The sequence below is a fragment of the Uloborus diversus genome, chromosome 5, assembly GCF_026930045.1.
Source record: "Uloborus diversus isolate 005 chromosome 5, Udiv.v.3.1, whole genome shotgun sequence".
Taxonomy (NCBI): domain Eukaryota; kingdom Metazoa; phylum Arthropoda; class Arachnida; order Araneae; family Uloboridae; genus Uloborus; species Uloborus diversus.
This window is the reverse complement of record NC_072735.1, coordinates 95,386,195-95,404,488: the sequence shown is the minus strand read 5'-3', so window position 1 is coordinate 95,404,488 and position 18,294 is coordinate 95,386,195. Positions and strand designations below refer to the sequence as shown.

General features: G+C 31.0%; 1 protein-coding gene across 1 annotated transcript in view; it reads left to right on the top strand.

The window, feature by feature from the left end:
• LOC129223359 (ferrochelatase, mitochondrial-like) overlaps nt 1-18,294 on the top strand; it is a 41,671-nt gene extending 23,377 nt beyond the window's left edge. The window contains exons 6-12 of the mRNA XM_054857936.1: nt 1,495-1,567; nt 4,576-4,738; nt 6,669-6,767; nt 8,264-8,371; nt 10,401-10,565; nt 15,510-15,569; nt 17,338-18,294. Coding sequence (XP_054713911.1) covers nt 1,495-1,567; nt 4,576-4,738; nt 6,669-6,767; nt 8,264-8,371; nt 10,401-10,565; nt 15,510-15,569; nt 17,338-17,472 — 803 coding nt within the window. The 3' untranslated portion in view covers nt 17,473-18,294. The remainder of the gene's footprint in view (nt 1-1,494; nt 1,568-4,575; nt 4,739-6,668; nt 6,768-8,263; nt 8,372-10,400; nt 10,566-15,509; nt 15,570-17,337) is intronic.

Genomic DNA, 18,294 nt, shown 5'->3' with positions numbered 1-18,294 from the left:
GTAAGGAAAACTACATCTCTACATAGTATAAAATGAAGTCCTCAAAAAGTGTCTGTGTGTTTGAACTCGCAAAACTCGAGAACTACATGGCCGATTACACTGAAATTTTCACAATTTGTTCCTTTAAATCCTGAAAAGGTTTGCAGACCAGTTCAAATAAAATTAGATGAATAGTTCTTTTTTTATTCCAATTAATGTCCAATTTTCACATAAGTTCTCAAATGTGGGGTGAAAAATTACTTGCACATATTAATATTACATATCGTTAGAATTGGTAAAATTTTCTGTGTTCTACGCAATTTGTTTCAATGCTCTAACTTTCTTACGGCGGGAGTTATTTGTGTTTTTAGCTCTATTTTTTTTTAGGCTTAGCTGAAATTTAGGCACTACTTTCTTCATTAAATAAATCAATAAAAAAGTGAAGGAATTATCCCACAGCTCTCTTTTTGACGCCATTGGAAAAAGCGACCTTTTTTACTCCAGATCTAACTCCACCTTTGGTGGAAAAATTAAGCTTTTATCTCGAAAGGAAAAAAAGTTACAAGCCTTTTTAAATCAAGCTTAAGAAGTCTCAATTCCATTCAAATTGTAAACCACTTTCTTTTGCATTTTAATTCCTTAAACTTATTTTATTTTGTGTTTCCATGGTTACATATTTTAAATCCATCTTTTTGGATATAATTTCTTAAAAGTATTTTAATATCTGTCGTCATTGTTTGGAAGGGAAATCATGATGTTTTTTTATTTATTTTTCACGCTTGATTGTTGAATATACGTCACTTAACACAGTTTCAATTTCAAGGTGGACTGGGCAAAGCCGGGCAACACATCTAGTTACTTCTATACTTTAACTATCACTTATCATTCTTGCAGCAACAATTATACTGCTTAAAAATTCAGTTCAAGATTATTTCCATTTAAATTTTATTGTTGCATCATGATTAGCTATGTCTTTAAGAGTGGTTTTGATAATTTCTTAAAATTCTTATGTTAACTGGTTCCTGGAAGTAAAGTATTTGTTTTGGATTTCCTATGAGATTTCTGTGCCGAAAATGTAACATACTCTTTTTACCAAAAAAAAAAAAGGAGCATCTTTTCAATATATATTTTTAATTTACAGCTTAAACCATTTTAAACACTGCACTTGATTTAATATGCAATGCTTTTCAGGTAGGGCAAAGAGAGAACCATTATCATTGGTAATGTTAATCGGGGAAATTTGGTTGAACTTAATCAGGGAAAAATCAGGGAACTTTTTTTTCCACTTCCTGTTGCCACCCTGATTTTAGCAGTTATCATTATTTATTGAACTAATTGTATGTTTTATCAAGAAGAAATAACAAAATGAAACAGCTTTAATGTTATATTTTATTGATAACAATAACCAAATTGTTAGATGACTTGTATTGAAAAACTGATTGAAAAGGTTTGATAAATTTTTAATTTATACTTAATAATTAACAAATTATTATTTTCTCTCTTCACTTAATGTAGCACCTCATAAGTACTATGTTGGATTCCGGTATGCTAATCCTTTAACTGAAACAGCAATTACAGAAATGGAGAAGTGTGTATAAATTTCTTTCATTCATAAAGATCTTTGTTACGATTGGTATTAAAACTAATAATATTATTACTTATTTTATGTGCATTGAGTTATCTTAACATTTTATGTAGCTTAACTGTTTTTAAAATTTTATCTTGTTTAAGACTTCAAGGGTTAATAAACAAACTCTTTTTTTCTGTGTAAACAACAGGCTATCTCAAAAATAGAGGTAAAAAATCTAAAGAGAAATAGGGTGCATCAAAAGCATTGAAAATTGCATTAGAACTATTCTTGTTATACGGTGGGAGAGGTATATGAAATCTGAAATGACAAAAGATGGTAGTTAGTGTGAAAATATTCAGTGGACATAGTTTATGCAATCACGTACAAGAGGTATGTGTTGTATGTTGTTAGATACTCAAAATTTGACCCATAAAATATGACAGAAATAAGAAAGTTTCTTCCAGCCCATTATGGTACAAAGCCCATTTATTGATTTCTAATAAAACTTCTAATTATGTGTTCCCAATCAATTCTCATTTTTTGAGATGTTATCTACCTATTCTTCAAAGGTGGATCCAGAAATTCTTCAATTAGGGGCTGACTCATTTTTATTCTTTACCCCTTACTAAGTATACTCATTTACATATGCACATTTATCTATGTGTGTGGAAAACTAAGCAATCACTTGTTTTATATAAAGAAAAACCAGAGGAGGATTTCTCAAAATTTTTTTGTTTAAACAACTAAAAGAAAGACTTGTAGCCAAAGCTAGAAGGAGTTTGTGTCTAACCTAGTCCATTCCTATCGTTTCACCAAAGGTATATATTCTGAAATTGCATTTTTGCACTTCAGTTTCAGAAAAATTCCGATGAAGAGTTGTTAAACCACTCTGCCTAACATCATTGAAGATCATCTGCATTTCTTGAGTCTTCAATTCTAAAATTTCTGAAGGGTGGATTTGGAACCTCTATCTCTTCCCCTAACGTTATCAGTAGTGACCTACAATTCTGAAATTCTGATTTGAGGGCTTCAGTTTCAAAAAAAATTCTAAGAGAGAATCCCTGAGCTCAGATTCTCCTAAATTTATTGAAGAGAGTCTGAAGTAATGTTTTGAAACTTCAATATCAATAATGTTGTAATAGCTCAACAATGGTTAGATCACACCTCTCTTGTATCCGCTCTTGCACTTTGTAAATTTATATCACACTTTGTACATGTCTATATTAATGCCTATAGACACATATGTATAGATATATATAGAAGTTAAGTATATATATATATAAGCAATATGCAGTTAAACAAGCATATGCAGAACCTGTTTCTGACATATTTAGCAAGAAGAGTTGTTCTAGGCTTCATACTCCTTAAGGACCATTGTAAAAAGTGTTTTATAGATGAAGCAAAAGAAAAGTTTTACTGGAAAAAATAAGAAGCAATACAGTTAAGTATTAGGAAGAATAGTTTACTATTATTAGTTACAAAGTAGTGGTAGTATAAGGTCGCGCCCTGGACAAGGACCATTTATTTCTTTATTTTTTGTAGGGTCAGGTGGGGTGAAATGGGGCACTCTCTGTATTTTTATTAATTAAACATTTTGGTCTGGTTGAATTTTTCTCAAACTTTACTCAAGTTATGAGAGGCTTTTTGGCTACAATTCTGAATTTTTAAAAAGTTTCTGTGTAATTGGTGGGAGCACCACAATGATATTTTGTTTCTCAAGTCACATGTGAGTTTTTAGTAAGCCTGAAAAACTTCTTAAAATCTTACTATATATCATTTTTTTCTTGAGATTCTCATGTGTTATCAGTTACAACAGATTTTAATCTACAATTTGCAAAACCAAGTAAGAAAACTACCAGTTATTTCTTTTTTTTGTTACTATTTTCATGTGATGGGTGAAATGGGGCATAGTGAGGCTCAGCAAATTTTAATCTATAATGACTTTTAAATTTAATAAATAAGTCTTAAAGGAAATTTAGAAGATTTTTAAATGTAAAAAAGTTAATGTATGTATTATTAATGTGTAGGATTCAAAAGCTAAACTCGCCATCCATATTTGCAGTAACATATTACCTACGACCTACTTTCCTAATTCAAGTTTTTCATTTATTCACCAAAAATGCCTAGGGTGTATGTAAAAAAATAGGGAAAAGAAATATTCAGACTCTGATTTAGAGGCTGCATTAATTGAAGTTGAAGGTGGTTCAGTGATTCATGCAGCTGCAAAGAAATATAAATTTATACCAAGAGAAAGACTGAGGAGATGGGTCTCAGACACACACCAAGTTGCAAAGGCTTGAGTGTATGTACAACGCTAAGTGAAGAGGAAGAAAGATGTAATGCATCGCTCAACAATTTTTATCAAAGTGTGATTTCCATTTGACAGACAGGATAAATAACTTTGTACTTTGCTCAATATTTTTTGTGCTATATACTAATAAGAAAATAAAAAGAATTGTAAACCAAAAGCAGATGCTAAAAGATTGCCCGCGACTACAGCAAAATGCTATTATTACGCATAACACGTGACATCGAATAACCACTAGAATAAGTTGAAAGTACTTTGTTTTCAACAAGTAGTAAACCAATCAAAACAATTTTGAACAATGTTGTTAAAAAAAAAAAAACATAAATTTTGAAAGAAAAAAAAAAAAAAAAAAAAAAAATTAAGTTTTTTTTTTTTTTCAATATTTTCAAATTTTATGTTTGTTTTTAATCTAAGGGGAAAAGTTTCAGTTCTTCCACATTACTACTTTAAACAATTTTAAGTGTTTTTAAAATATTGCTTTTTAAACTTAATTTTGAGTGAAGCGAGTAACCTGGAATTCTCTAAAAAACAACCTGGGAAATCTGGAAAAGTTAGGGAATTTTTTTTAACCACAAGTGTATGAACCCTGACAATGTATTATTGACTAAAGAAATCTGTTTATTTTATTAGCTGCAGTAAAGTTTATTTCAAATTAATACTATGAGTTTGTGTGAAATAATATTAGTACTTTTTTTAAACTTAAAATCTTAATTTTTAGAGATGGAATTGAAAATGCTGTGGCCTTTTCTCAGTATCCTCAATATAGCTGTAGTACATCTGGAAGTAGTTTTAATGCAATTTTTCATTTTTGCTCAGAAATAAGTACACAAATGAAATGGAGTTTCATTGATAGATGGCCTGTGCATCCAAAGTTGATTGAAGTAAGAGTTTACTTTGTAATTTTTGGCTTGCATTTGTGTTTATGGGAAACCATAATTTTATTTAAGTTAGGCAAGGGTGGCAGTTGCATAGCATGGTTGCCAAACTTGATGTGTCAGAAAAATTTCCTGGTGCTCCAAAATACATAAAATATTAGTAAAATGTATTTCTGCATTAATGTCTTCCAGTCTTTTGAATTGTCGGACAAAATAGGCCAAATAAAGATTATTTTGGGAGGTCACAGTGACCTCCCATGACTTCTTATCAGAGCGCCCCTGTTTGACCCAGTAAAATCAATCTAGCATGGGAAGAAGATCAAGTTGAAACTGCTACCCCCACTGTTCAGTGGTGTGACTATATGTAGTGGTTATATACAACATTTTGTGCAAAAATGTCTTTGAACAATGATAAACTATGATTTGGCATGTTTCAATAAAAACAATGTGCTTTCTTCTGAAGTCCTGCATGAGTGACACCATTCTGATTAACAATGCGCCTAATGTCAAATTCATAACCGGAAAATTTTTCACTGCTGTTATGTAAAATGTTCATAATTGTAACTCCAAAATGGATTTGTTTTGGCTAAATAAATCAATTGCAGAATTTGAAACTTAAAAGCATAAAAATTAAAAACAAAACGGAAAAAAAAAAAAAAAAAAAAAGAAAATCAGCAGTATCAGAAATTTAATGAATGTCCTCAATTTCAGGAATGGTGTCAAAATATTTTCCTTAATCAGGAATTTAATTTTTGGAAAGAACCAGAAATCACTTGATGCTAAATCTGGTATGTAAGGCAGATATAGACAGATATTTTTGACTTAAACTCACAAATCAGAAGTGAGGTGTGGCCTGATGCATTTGATGGAGGAAGCGATTGGCCAAATTTTCTGGTCTCTTTCTTGAGCTTCCTTGACACTTTTTTAAAACAAAGCTAAATAAAACAACATAGGAACCCCAGAAGGTACTTATTTCCCAAACTCGTATTTTAAGAGTGACAGATAAAGGGGCTCCCAAAATTCATTACGACGAGCATAGCTAGATAATATAGACGCATAGGAACATGCGGTGGGCGGATACATTTGATGCTTTGCAGATACATTTGCTGCAGTTATTTGCGTTGGTTGAAAATTGTTAATAACATCCATATTAAACACTGATCCTCTTCAAAATTTGATGATAATTAATAAAAAATGTTCATTATTACTCTCATAAATAAATTGAAAGCAAAAGGCATTTTCTTACTAAAAATTTTACCTGCCTACTGCATATCGATTTTCATTTCTGCAGATAGTTTTGAGCTATGTGCACAGATACTATATATTTTTACCTTACTCTGACGACAGGCTACCAGACCTATAAATCCGCCATTGCCAAATGGGTTCAAACTTAATGCTACCTGTCTGAACTGATCAGGCTTTTGAAAAATTACATTGTATAGATGTTGGTTTAGCAACTGCTATGAAAATTTATTCAGTGTACTTTTTTTTATCACACTTAAAACTATGGTCAATTATGTTTTGATTAGAAAAAATGCAGTTCTTTCTTTTCCTCCTGAAAATGTTTAAAAGTATTTTTTGTAATATTAAGGAGGTTTCAACTGTTTGCTTAGTTGAACTTTAGGCATGAATTTACTAGTCAAAACACCTTGTAAAGTGAATTTTGTTTTCCTCTGTGTAGATGTAACCCTACTTTTATCGTCATATTTTTCTTGTTCCTTTCAACTGAGTATATTACAAATGCTAATCATAATTATGTTAAAAACAATAACACAATTTTTAACGCATATCAATAGCAACTTTTAATAAAAGGTAATCTTTTTACCATTAAAGTCTGACTTTTCTTAAAACTTCTGTAAGCTTGTATATTTTAATTTTTTTTTTTGTAAAATAGTGAATAACTATGTGTTATATTAATTATTATTTTTTTTTTTAGTGTTTTGCAGATTTGGTTGCAAAAGAACTCAACACTATGTCACCAGAAGATAGAGAAAATGCTATTATTCTTTTTACCGCACATGCACTTCCAATGAAAGTAAGCCTTTTACTCCTTTCTTTAAACTGAAATACATGAAGAGTAGATGAATAATTATTTAGGTGATATCAAGTTTAGCTTATCCATCAACTTTAGAAAATACCAATTCCTAAAGTAAGATAAAACAACGTAAGCAGTCTGCTTACGTTGTTTTGTCTTACTTTACTGTTCAGCACAAAGGTATTTATTTACCAATTCCTAGTTTAAGAGGGTATTTTTGAAAGACTAAATAATGTTTTTATTATTATTATTTCTTTTCATAAGTACTAGATCTGGTTCTTTATTCGAACTAAATCTAAAAGATTGAATAATAATTATCTTAGAATTTATTGACAACTATAAAACTTCAGAAATAGCAATAAGAACACTTGTTTTACGGTTAGAAGGAAGGAAAATTCCCATATCAAAACAAAAAATACTGTAATATATGCAGTTTTTACATTATTGTGTTTTTAGCTTATCACTCAAAGGTGTTTGGAATTCCTTGTATTCAAACATACATTTTTTGTCATGATATTGTACAAATGATGATGGAAATTTCTAAAAGTGGCTTTTTTATATAAATAGAAAAAAAACTGACTGCTTCCCAAAGCAAGTGTCTGTTTTTTTTTTGTCTGATAGTTTCATTGTGTATTTCATTGATATTACCTTTCTTTCTTTCCTTTTTAAACCCCCTTTTTTTTTCACCCCAGTGAAATCAAGAATGGTTTGTTAATACTGAAGAAACAAGATATATATTTTTTTTGTTTAAATTTGCAGTATCATTATTACAGATTTGATACATAATGATAATAAATATCAGTTTTTGTTTTTTGCTTGCTATTTTTAACATGTACAGTAAACTCCTAATTATCAACTGGCAGCTTATCTGTGGCAGTACACACTTACAACTTTTTTTCTGGTATCAATCAACTGAGTACCGATAAATACACCCATTTTAACTTAGCAAACCAAAATCTATTTTTAGCCATTCCTATTTGTTTATTCCCCTTCCCTTGCAATGACATGAAACTTTTAAAGTCACCAAAACTTGAGTTTTAAATCTACACTACTTAAGTGCCAATTCAATGACCAGACCCGTTTTGTTCGAAAAACTTCCCTCCCCTATAAACGTTTGGTGTAACTTAGCTTGATCTGCTTCAGTTGATCTGTTTACATGATTTGCTCATGTTTGTATGTAATTTCTTTTGCAATAATGACAACCCTTTTTTAGTTTTTGCATGCATAAACCTTTTATACACTGTTATCATTTTTAACGAAATTTCATATGTGTGTATGTGTTATTTTTTTTAAAAGCAATTGCATACACTATTGACGTTTTTTGCTTATTTCGTGGATTATTCATGAAATTTGGTTATCTGTTGTTATCATGTCACCCTATTCCCCGGACAGTTATAAGTTTACTGTACAAATGTAGTAATTGTAGATGCATAATGTCTTTCTAAGCCTTTTATGAATTCTTAAAACTTTAATGAATTAATCTTTCTTTTGAACAGGCTGTTAATAGGGGCGATCCCTATCCCACTGAAGTTGCTGCAACTGTTGTAGCAGTCATGCAGAAGTTAAATTGGAGTCATCCTTACAGACTAGTTTGGCAGTCAAAAGTAATTTTTTAAAAGAAAAAAGTCTCTTAAAGGGCTTACCAGTGTGATATAATTAATGTATTTCATAGAGATTTTCTTTTCTTATAAGATATTTTTAAAGAAAAATGCCCTCAAAATTCTCTTATTTCATGATTTATTCTTTTATCAATTATTTCTCAATTTTATAAGCAATTGCAAAAAGCAAATCAGCATTCAGCTGTTGCAATGCTTTAGCAATGTCTAGGAATATGTTTTCTTCTTGTAAACCAACAATGGTACTTATCTGTAACTGATTTATAAGCATTATTGAATCTAATATTTCTTTAGTCATGATCCTATAACAAGCATTAGTTTGCTGTAAATGCTTAGGTATTTGTAGATTTTTTTTTTAGCAGAAGTAAAACTCGTTTAAAAATCCGATCTTCTAAGCTTCATCCTCCTTACATGATACATTTTAATATTTTATTTTTTATTCATTAATTATATCTTCTTTCCCCCCCCCCCTTTTTTTGTTTCTTTTTAAGTACTCTACGGTTCTTGCTAAACCGATCAGTGCCTTTTTGATGGAAGGGGGAATAAAAAGTCAGTTTCTAGCTTATGAGCCGAGGGGGGGGGGGTGACCTGTTGGCTCAAGCCTGAAGGACGCCCCGAGATTTTTAAAATATGAGGTGAAATATATGTAGGGATGAGGGGGTGAACAATATGGAGGGGGGAGCCCGTAAAACTCATTTGTGACAGTCTCCAAAATTTCTGTGAACACCTCTGCTTATGAGAACAACTCGTGTACCGTATTCAAATTACAATCGAGTTACAGTGAGTAAAGGATTCAGTCCCACTGTTGTATAGAAAAAAATAGTGCTAGAATGTTTAATAACATTAAATAACCTTGATACATTCTAGTTCTCAAAGAACCAAAATTAATTTTCTTTTAACAAAAAATAAAACTTTTAGAATTGTGTTGGACTTAATTGCTGATTAACAAGCGCCTCAAGAACATTGCTTGAAAGGTGCCACAAGGGCTTGTGCAGCGGTTAATAAATGCCTCAAGCGGGGGTTTTTTTAAAGGAATTCATATAATTTCATGTATTTAGTAAGTAATCCCCCGTTCCTCTTTTTTTTGAAAATCTCGAAATAAAAACAAATTTTGACTTGCAATGCACTTTAACTATCTCGTACTATGATACATGTGTGCTGTAGTTTTGATCTGTAGTTTTTTTAAGCTTAAAGCTTTTGTGGATTTTTTTTCAGTGAAAAACTTAAAATGTTTAAACGTTTAGTTGAAGATATGGAGAAAGTGTTATAGTTTAGCGTGAAATTCAGAACTAATACATATCCTCATAGTACAACTAAGAAAATTAGCATTTTAAGACAATAGTCTTTGAAAAAAAATTAGTTTTTGTGTTAGATTTTTTTAACTTTGAGATTTTTAGTGATAAATTTGATTTTTCATAACAATTTGTCAGAAAGACTAGTTTTTTAGCGACTGATTTTTAACATTTTTTCTGATTAGTTTGAAAAATATGAGAAATCAGCATTGAAACTTTGAAATCAAGACCATCCATAATTTTCTTGACTTGGAATTCTTTTGAGCAGCATCTTTGGCTGTAATAGGCTGCTGCTAATAGTTTGGTGCACACAGGCTAGTGAAAGGCAATTAGTCATTTAATGCTTTTCCAGACATTTCTTAGCTCAGGTACAAGAACCTCAGCTCGGAAAGGGAGCAGCAAATGTTCTTTTAGCTTTAGCTCATGTTGGGGGGATTGTTCAAAACCTCACAGGGATTTAAAATATTGAATGATCAATTTGCTGGCTGCTTAAAGAAATAACTTATATGTGATCCGCTATCTTGCTGAAGCTAGAACTATTGCTTTGCTTTTTGAAACTTGTAAGACCTTTGTTTTAGAGTGGACTTTTTGGTTAATTTTTCGTTCAATGTTAAAGATTTGTACAGATTGGCTTGTTGACCACCACCCATCATGTAATACACCTGTGTTTTTGTAACATGTTTTTCTCCTCAACATCATAATCATTTTTCTTTTAAATATTTTAGGTTGGACCTGTTGCTTGGTTGAGCCCCCAGACTGATGATGCTATCAAAAAATATGTAGGAAAAGGACTCAAAAACATTGTTCTGGTTCCTATATCTTTTGTCAATGAACATATAGAAACTTTACATGAGTTGGATATAGAATATGGAACAGAACTTGCTCATAAGGTATTCTTAATATTTCTTATAGATACTGTACAGCCATTTTTCTGTCTTTTTGTTTTTGTGCATGAATTATTATTAGCATTGTGTATGAATTATTAGTAGCAAATGTGGATGTAATCGTTCGTCTTAACTATGATAAATCACATGTCCTTGGAGAAAAAAACACATTTGGTTTAATCCCATGAAAAGATACAAGGGCCTAATGCATTTCTGGGTTTTCCATACTTAGCCAGCAGAACATAGTGGCCAATGCTGAAGAACATTCATCATACACTCACTGGCCAATGAATTAGTAACCCAAGATGATAAAACTCAAAACTCGCCGTCGTCAGTCGCAAAATGCGACCAATTTTCAAATTTTGGTGACCATTATTTTCACTTCAGTTGCCAATGTGGCTACCATTCGCCAATGCAACCTTCCCTGACCTATAAACTTGACATATGATCTTTCCCTAAATTCTTTTGTCCACTAAAAGTTCGGCTAACGGATAGCCGAGGATGAAGGGGGGGGGGGAGTATTGTCTTCTTTCTGATGTCTTTACGTCCAGCATTAAGAATTATTTTACCACAAAATGCAAGTAATTTAATGTATTTTAAATATTATTGCATTTATATGCAATTGTGCTATGTGTTCTTATTCTGAATAGAGACAAAAATAGTAATCACGACAGCAAATTTGTTACAAAACTTGCTATTTCCAAAACTCTGCTTTTTTTACACGCTATCGTAAAAATAGACAAATTTCATACACCAATTTAGTAAATTATGCTTTTTTGATCTTAAATTCATTTTTCAACTTTATTTCTCCTTAACAAAAGGCCATTTCTTCGTTTTGTGGTATTTTTAAACTATGCGTTTTCAAAATGGCGTCGCGTTGTTAGATTGTTCATTTTTTACCAGTTAAGACGAAAATGTCCTTTCCAAAATAAATGAAAAGAATTATTCTTGTACATTTGGTTTACATATGAATAAACAAAAATGGCGCCTTCGAGTCAAAATGCATGGAGACAAGGTTAAAACGATATCGCTTAAATTTTTTTTTTTTGCAAGATTTTTGATTTTTTGTTTGAATCATATTGTTTGTTTTTCCTTTTTTTTTCATTTAAAAATATAAAACCTACTGGAGGAGAGGATATATTCGTTTATTTACTTTATTTCTCCTAAAAAAATTATTTTTAAGTTTCGGGGTAAATTTTCAAAATGGCTTCACACTTTTTCAAAATGGGGCCACGTTGTAGATTGTCCATTTTCACCAGTTAGAAGAGGAAAATATTCCAAAATAAATAAAGAGAAGTGCAATCATATTTATAAAACACATAAATAAAAAAAATGGCACCCTTGCGCCTAGAAAAGGTGGAAATACTGCTGAAACCCTTTTTTTCTTCTGTTGGATCTTTTATTTTTATTTATTTATTTTTTTCGTTTTGTTCCCCCCCCCCCTCCAAAGTTTTCCCTCAACCCTCTTTTACTTTTTAGCTCGCTCTTTATTTTATTTATTTTTTAAAAATATTTTATTTACTTATTTATTTTAATTATTATTTTATAAGAAAAGTTCTTTGCTATGCCAATGACATATACACACATACACTAAATAAATAAATGGAATAAAATTAATTAAACAATTTAAATTAAAATAAAGTTTGGCTATCATTTTTTGAGATTTGGCTACCATTTTGTGAGGATCTGGTAGCCATTAGCTACCAATTCAAAATTTGAGTTTTGATGTATACAAGATGAATATTTTATTGAACCACCTTTTGCACAGATAACTGCTCTGATTGGTTTGTACATCAAGTCTAATAGCTTCTGGAGTGCATTTGCATTCAAAGAATAGCATGCATTGGCTATGCAGCTTTTTAGATCTTGTAAATTATAGATGGAAGAGGAAAGTACTGTCGGATGCGTCTTTCCACCATATCCCACATAATTTCTATGAGGTTAAGATCCAGGCTATGTGGTGGCTAGGGAAGGTGGTGGAAGGCAGGCTAAAGGTCAGCAAACCAGTTTCCAACACTTCTGGCATGATTTATAGTTGCATTATAATCCATTAAGTAAAATAACAAAAATGCAACATTGCAGGATGCACTTGATCCGCTAGCATATCTAGGTACCGTATGGCTGGTTGTTTACGCTTATGGAACACCAGAGCACCACTTCCATGCCAGTAGAACATGACCACATAACGATACTCCCTCCAGACCCTTTGCATTATTGTATAACTCAATAAAAAGGAAGCTGGTTTAATGCTGTCATCTACAGTCAACTCTCTCAAATATGTCACCTTAAGATCCACAATGGTCTAAAATCCTTATAAGATTTGAGATGTGAACAACAAAATTTACAGCTAAACACTAAGTAGGAATATTAGATGAAAATAGCATTATGAATGTTAAATGTTAAAAAAAGGAATGAATTTTCATTTCAGTTTTAAGGTTAGAGTCACATCACTATAATTATATGAATACACCCTTCATAATTATTTTCTAGCAGGGGCGTAGCTAAGGGGGGGGTTTTGGGGACAACCCCCCCCCCCCCCGAAACGTTAGCCTCAAAAGAAAAAAAAAGAGAGAGAGAGAGAAAGAAGAGAAGAGAAAGAAAAAGAGGAAGAAAAGAAAAAAATCAAACCGACTTCTTTCTGAGTAACAAAGGTCAAAAATTCATTTCGCATCCCCCCCCCCATACCATTGAAAAGCTGCTCCATGTGTGACCCTCAAGCATAAAGACGCCTACCTCTGCTGCGACAATGTTTTGATAATTGAGTGAAATTTGACACTTCGCTTTAGAAATGAGATTGATTTGTTAAATCCACGTATATGCAGCCTTTCTTTGTCATAGATTTTGCAAAATGTTAAATATGTTTAATTTTTATGAGCCGCGCAGTGTTATTATTGCATACAGTCGAATCTGTATATTTCGAACTTCACATTAAAGAAAAAATCGAGATAAAGAGGTTTTGAGATACGGGGGCTTAAAGAAACTTTTTATAGAAATATGAAATATGATGGTGAAAATTTGAAATCGATACTAAATACAATATGGGCTCTTGATTAAAATTCCTCTTTATTAGTTTTGTTAGGTATTTATTCTATTATTACATTATTAAGTGCTTTATTGCGAGTTTAAGGAATCATTTTGACAGTGAAAGAAACTTTAAGCATATCTTTTTCAAGAAAAAGTCTTTTATTGCTTTTTGGTCCCTGTTTTTTTTTTTTTTTTTTGGATTCATTATTTATCCTCTTGAGGTTAGCAATTGCTGCAAATCTAACTTGGTCAGTATTCTACGGTTTTCCTTTTTTCATCACTTGAAAAAAACTTATACTTTCTTTTCACTCCTACCATTTCGGTTTTCTAAGGAAACAATTTTAAGAAAGAGAGCTACCAAAGAACAGTACTAATCCAGATAACAGAGCGAAATGGTTTTTAACTTAAATGGCCTTTAACCATGAACTTGAAATGTTCATTTTACATGTCAAACTTGTGAATTTCACCCCTTTACTCTTCTTCCAAGAAAGTGCGCGAAACGACTGTCCTTTGGTTAATTTTCCTGGAAAGATTATTCGTGGAACGTATTTCTCCATTTTTTCCACTGCCTCCTTTCAGGGGTGCCAGCTTTTGTAGATGTGTGTTAGCCTCTAAATAAAGCAGTCACTTTGAAATGAACGGAGCACGCTCATTGGTTTGGATTGACTGGTTTTGACAAGACGTTGCTAGAAAATTTCACTTTAAATTAAATGGAGGGAAAAGAAAAAAAAGGTGAATTTTCCATAACATTAAAAAAAAAAATCTTTACTTTTGTTTTCTTTGACACAAGTATCGGAATTGCGGCACCCCATTCCAAAGTATGTAAGATTCACCTCCCTCTTATTTTTTTTAAACTAAAAAAATTTATATATATATATATATGTATATATGTATATGTATATATATACATGTACATATATATATATATATATATATATATATATATATATATATATATATATATATATATATATGTAAAAGAAATACCCCCCCCCCCCGAAAGTCGGGTCTAGCTACGTCTCTGTTTTCTAGTATGCATTAAACTTCAAAATATGGTATGTAGCATGTGTTGTTGCATTGTTGCCAAATTACAGATACACTTTTATACTTAGTTTTTAGTAAACTTTTTATTAATTTGTAATTTTAAGGATTTTAGATGATAGTTTTATTGAGGTAACAATGATTTTTGATCATGATGTGACATGTTCCAACCAGTGTACGAAATAGAAAGCAGTAGTTATCTAACATTCTTAGCAATATATTTTTCATTATTTTTACAAATATTTTGCAAAATTGATGATGCAGTTGATGAAATTTAGCCAAAGTAAACTTTAATATTTAAAGGAGCATTTCAGCAATGAGTGTTGAGTTCATTGGAAAAATACTTGAAATATTTATAAAATCTGTAGGTTGAAAAACTTCTTGCTTTTCAGGCCGTTAAATAAATCGTTTCCAATACCAACAGGGGAGAATTACCAGTGAATCAATAAGTGAGAAAAGAGCTGGTTAGGGAAAAATATTTCATGTAAATAATTTAGAAGTTGAGTAGTGTACTTATAAATGGTTTTCATTTTTGAAATGGTAATATTAAATTATCAGTTTATCTCATCTTTTATGCGAGGCAATGAGAAGCAAAGGGATGTAAGTACCAGTAAGAATGGTTGAAAAACCTCTCCTCTGTTTTGGTGAAATGAAATAGTACTATTAGCCCTGGTATGTACTGCTCTAGAGTATGATTAAAAAAAAAAATTTTTTTAGTGAAATCCTATCTAGGATCTGAACATTTAATTGGTTTTTTTTTCTCTCAAAATTTTAAACAACCTTACATCCATTTGCTTATCATTGCCCCATGTGAAAGTAACAAATTCTTTATATATATAAATTATATCTATGTGTACACATTTTTTTATTGTTCAATTGTCATAGATTGGTGTCAAGAACTTTAAACGGGTTCCTGCTCCCAATGATCATCCAGCTTTTATTGAGGTATTCTATATATTTAATCTATATTCAGTTGAAGTAAATTGCAGCTTTTTGAAACTTTGCCTTTTGTGTGTGTGTGTGTGTCTTTGAATTTGCAAAAGTCTCTTTAAACATGGCATTAAGTTGTCTCATATGAAATGTTATTGTTTAATTCAAATTAGAAATCACAGTAGAGAGTCAAACCCCTGTACAGCTTGGTACCAGAAATTATGCAAGTTTTAGGATTTGACAGATATTTGTGATGTAAAAAAATGATTGTCATTTTGAGTTATTAAGTAACTAGTAATATTGAATATTAAAAATGTATGCAATGAAAACCATATGATGAAAACTGATAAAACTACTTCTGAAAATTTCAGTAGATCTGTTCAGTTGTAATCTGTTTTAAAACCTCAGTTAGTGCTTTTTTAAGGGGTTTTTTTTTTGTACATTATTATTCAATCTTGTTCAGCAACTCAACTTAGTTTTTCTTTAAATGCTCAATGTTTGACCTCTAATGCTTTAAAAAAAAAAGAAAAAAAAATGCAAATTTTGGCACTTTACTGTAGTGAAAATTAACAAATGATTTTCAAAGAAAAAAAAGATGATTTTAAAACACTCTAGTATGACTCCTGATCAAAGACTTCTTTCTAACAAAACTTATATGCACATGAAATGTTCAGAGAAAAAACCCTGTCAGCCAGTTTTTTCTAGGAAGCGGAATAATTATGCCATCTAGTGGTTGCTGAAATAGATTTTTCAAATAATCAGATTATCTTTTCTGTAAAACCCTGTAACTCAGCTGAAATGTTTGTTTGAAAATAGGGAGCGCTGGGGATCTCAGTGAAATGAAAAACACTCAAGTTCGTTTTCTCAAAATTAGAATTTTTCGACGGACTGGGTTTCCCCCCTGACCTTTCATATATATTAATGTACTAGGATTGACAATATAGTCTTAAACCAAGGATTCTGGAGAATGTGCATGCATCTTCTCCCCACATTCATGGTTCCTATTCGATTAATGATTTTTGCTGTTTTGATGAGATCTTTGAAGGAATACTACAGTCAACTCTCGATAACTTGAAGTCCCAAGGGATCGGCTAAAATGTTTAAGTTATCGATAGTTCGAGTTATGAAAAAGTTCCACAATAGTCGGGGACCGGATGAAAATTTTGAGATAAAGGAATATTGAAGTTATCGAGATTCAACGGTATGTTATGAGATTAACCTCTCTTAACAATGAACCTCCCTTCAACATGGAAGAAAAGACTTATAAAAAGGAAGTGAATTTTTAAAAAGTCGAAAAAGCTTAAAATTAAATAATCTTGAAGAATCATTCAACTTTATTGGAAGAACATGTGAATATTTTTTTAAAAAAGATTCAAATAAGAAAATCTTGAAATAAGGGCTGAATGAGAAAACGATATTTTATGCCATCACAAAATGGAAAATGAAATTGAGTGCAAAAAAGTTTTCTAATTTTGGTATTAAATTTTTTTATTTTGAAAACATTAAGCTATGAAAATGTTTCATTATCTTAACTTTTCACCCTTTGGTTTAGTTTTAATTATTTTAGGTAAATACTTTTTTTTTTAGTTGTCTTAACAAAATTTGAAGACTACAAACTGCTTATTTTTTTTATAAAAATACTGTTTTGCTCAATTAATGCAATATTTTAGAGTAACCAACAAACTGTACCAAGTGAGGTATTCCTGCATTTAAGTGTATGTTTAAAACAAATGCATAAACTATGTGTAAATACTTTGAAAATAAATTTGGATTCTTTATTTAGTGCCTAGCTGACATAGTAAAATCTCATCTGAAGTCTGGAAAAACCTGCAATCCTCAGTTGCTTCTTACTTGCCCACTGTGTGACAAGCGTACTTGCTATGACACTAAAAAATGGATTTCAAGCTTGAAGAGATAGAAATGACATTAGCTAAATACAATACGAAATCTTTTGAAATTTATTATTTTTTTTAAATTTTTACTCATTGACTGAAACAAAGGTGTATTTATGTGTACAAGACTACAAAATTGTTTTTGCATACATACATATGTGGGTGATTCTCCAAAAACCTGACATTTTCCAATCACGTTTAAAAAAAAGAAAATCTGAAAAAAATTATACTCATTCTTTTTTAGAAACTTATTAAGAGAAAAATAGAGGGAACTCACTTTAACTATGTTACACCACCAAAAGAGGGATCAAATTTTCATATAGCAAGAGACAACGAGCAGCATCAGGAGAGAATTTCTTCATGGGTTATTTAAAATGTAACTTTTGTAATAAAGAAATAAGTGAAGCCTAAATCAAAAAGTATGGTTATTAAATGACAAAAAATTTATGTAAAACCTCCCTTAACCGACACCCCCAATTTCTTCGAGTACAAGTCCCATATAGGTTTTTCCATATTATTCACTCTGAATAGTTTACACTACGAATAACGTGCATTCATTTCAACGAGAAAAAAAATGGATTGCTACATCAAAACTTTCTTTAAGTTAGCCAAACACAGTATGATAAAATTTACAAAAAGAAAAGTTACCTTCTCATTACCTGCAAATTGTTTTATGGTTCAGGAGATACAAACATAAAACAGAAAGGGAATCAGCAATATTAATAACATATATTTTACTTTTGATTTAAAGCTACTACAAAATTTATAGCAACTTCACTAACCTATTCGAACAACATTTAGATAAACAAATGTCTAACCAATAGCTCTATTTTGGAACGATTCCTTTA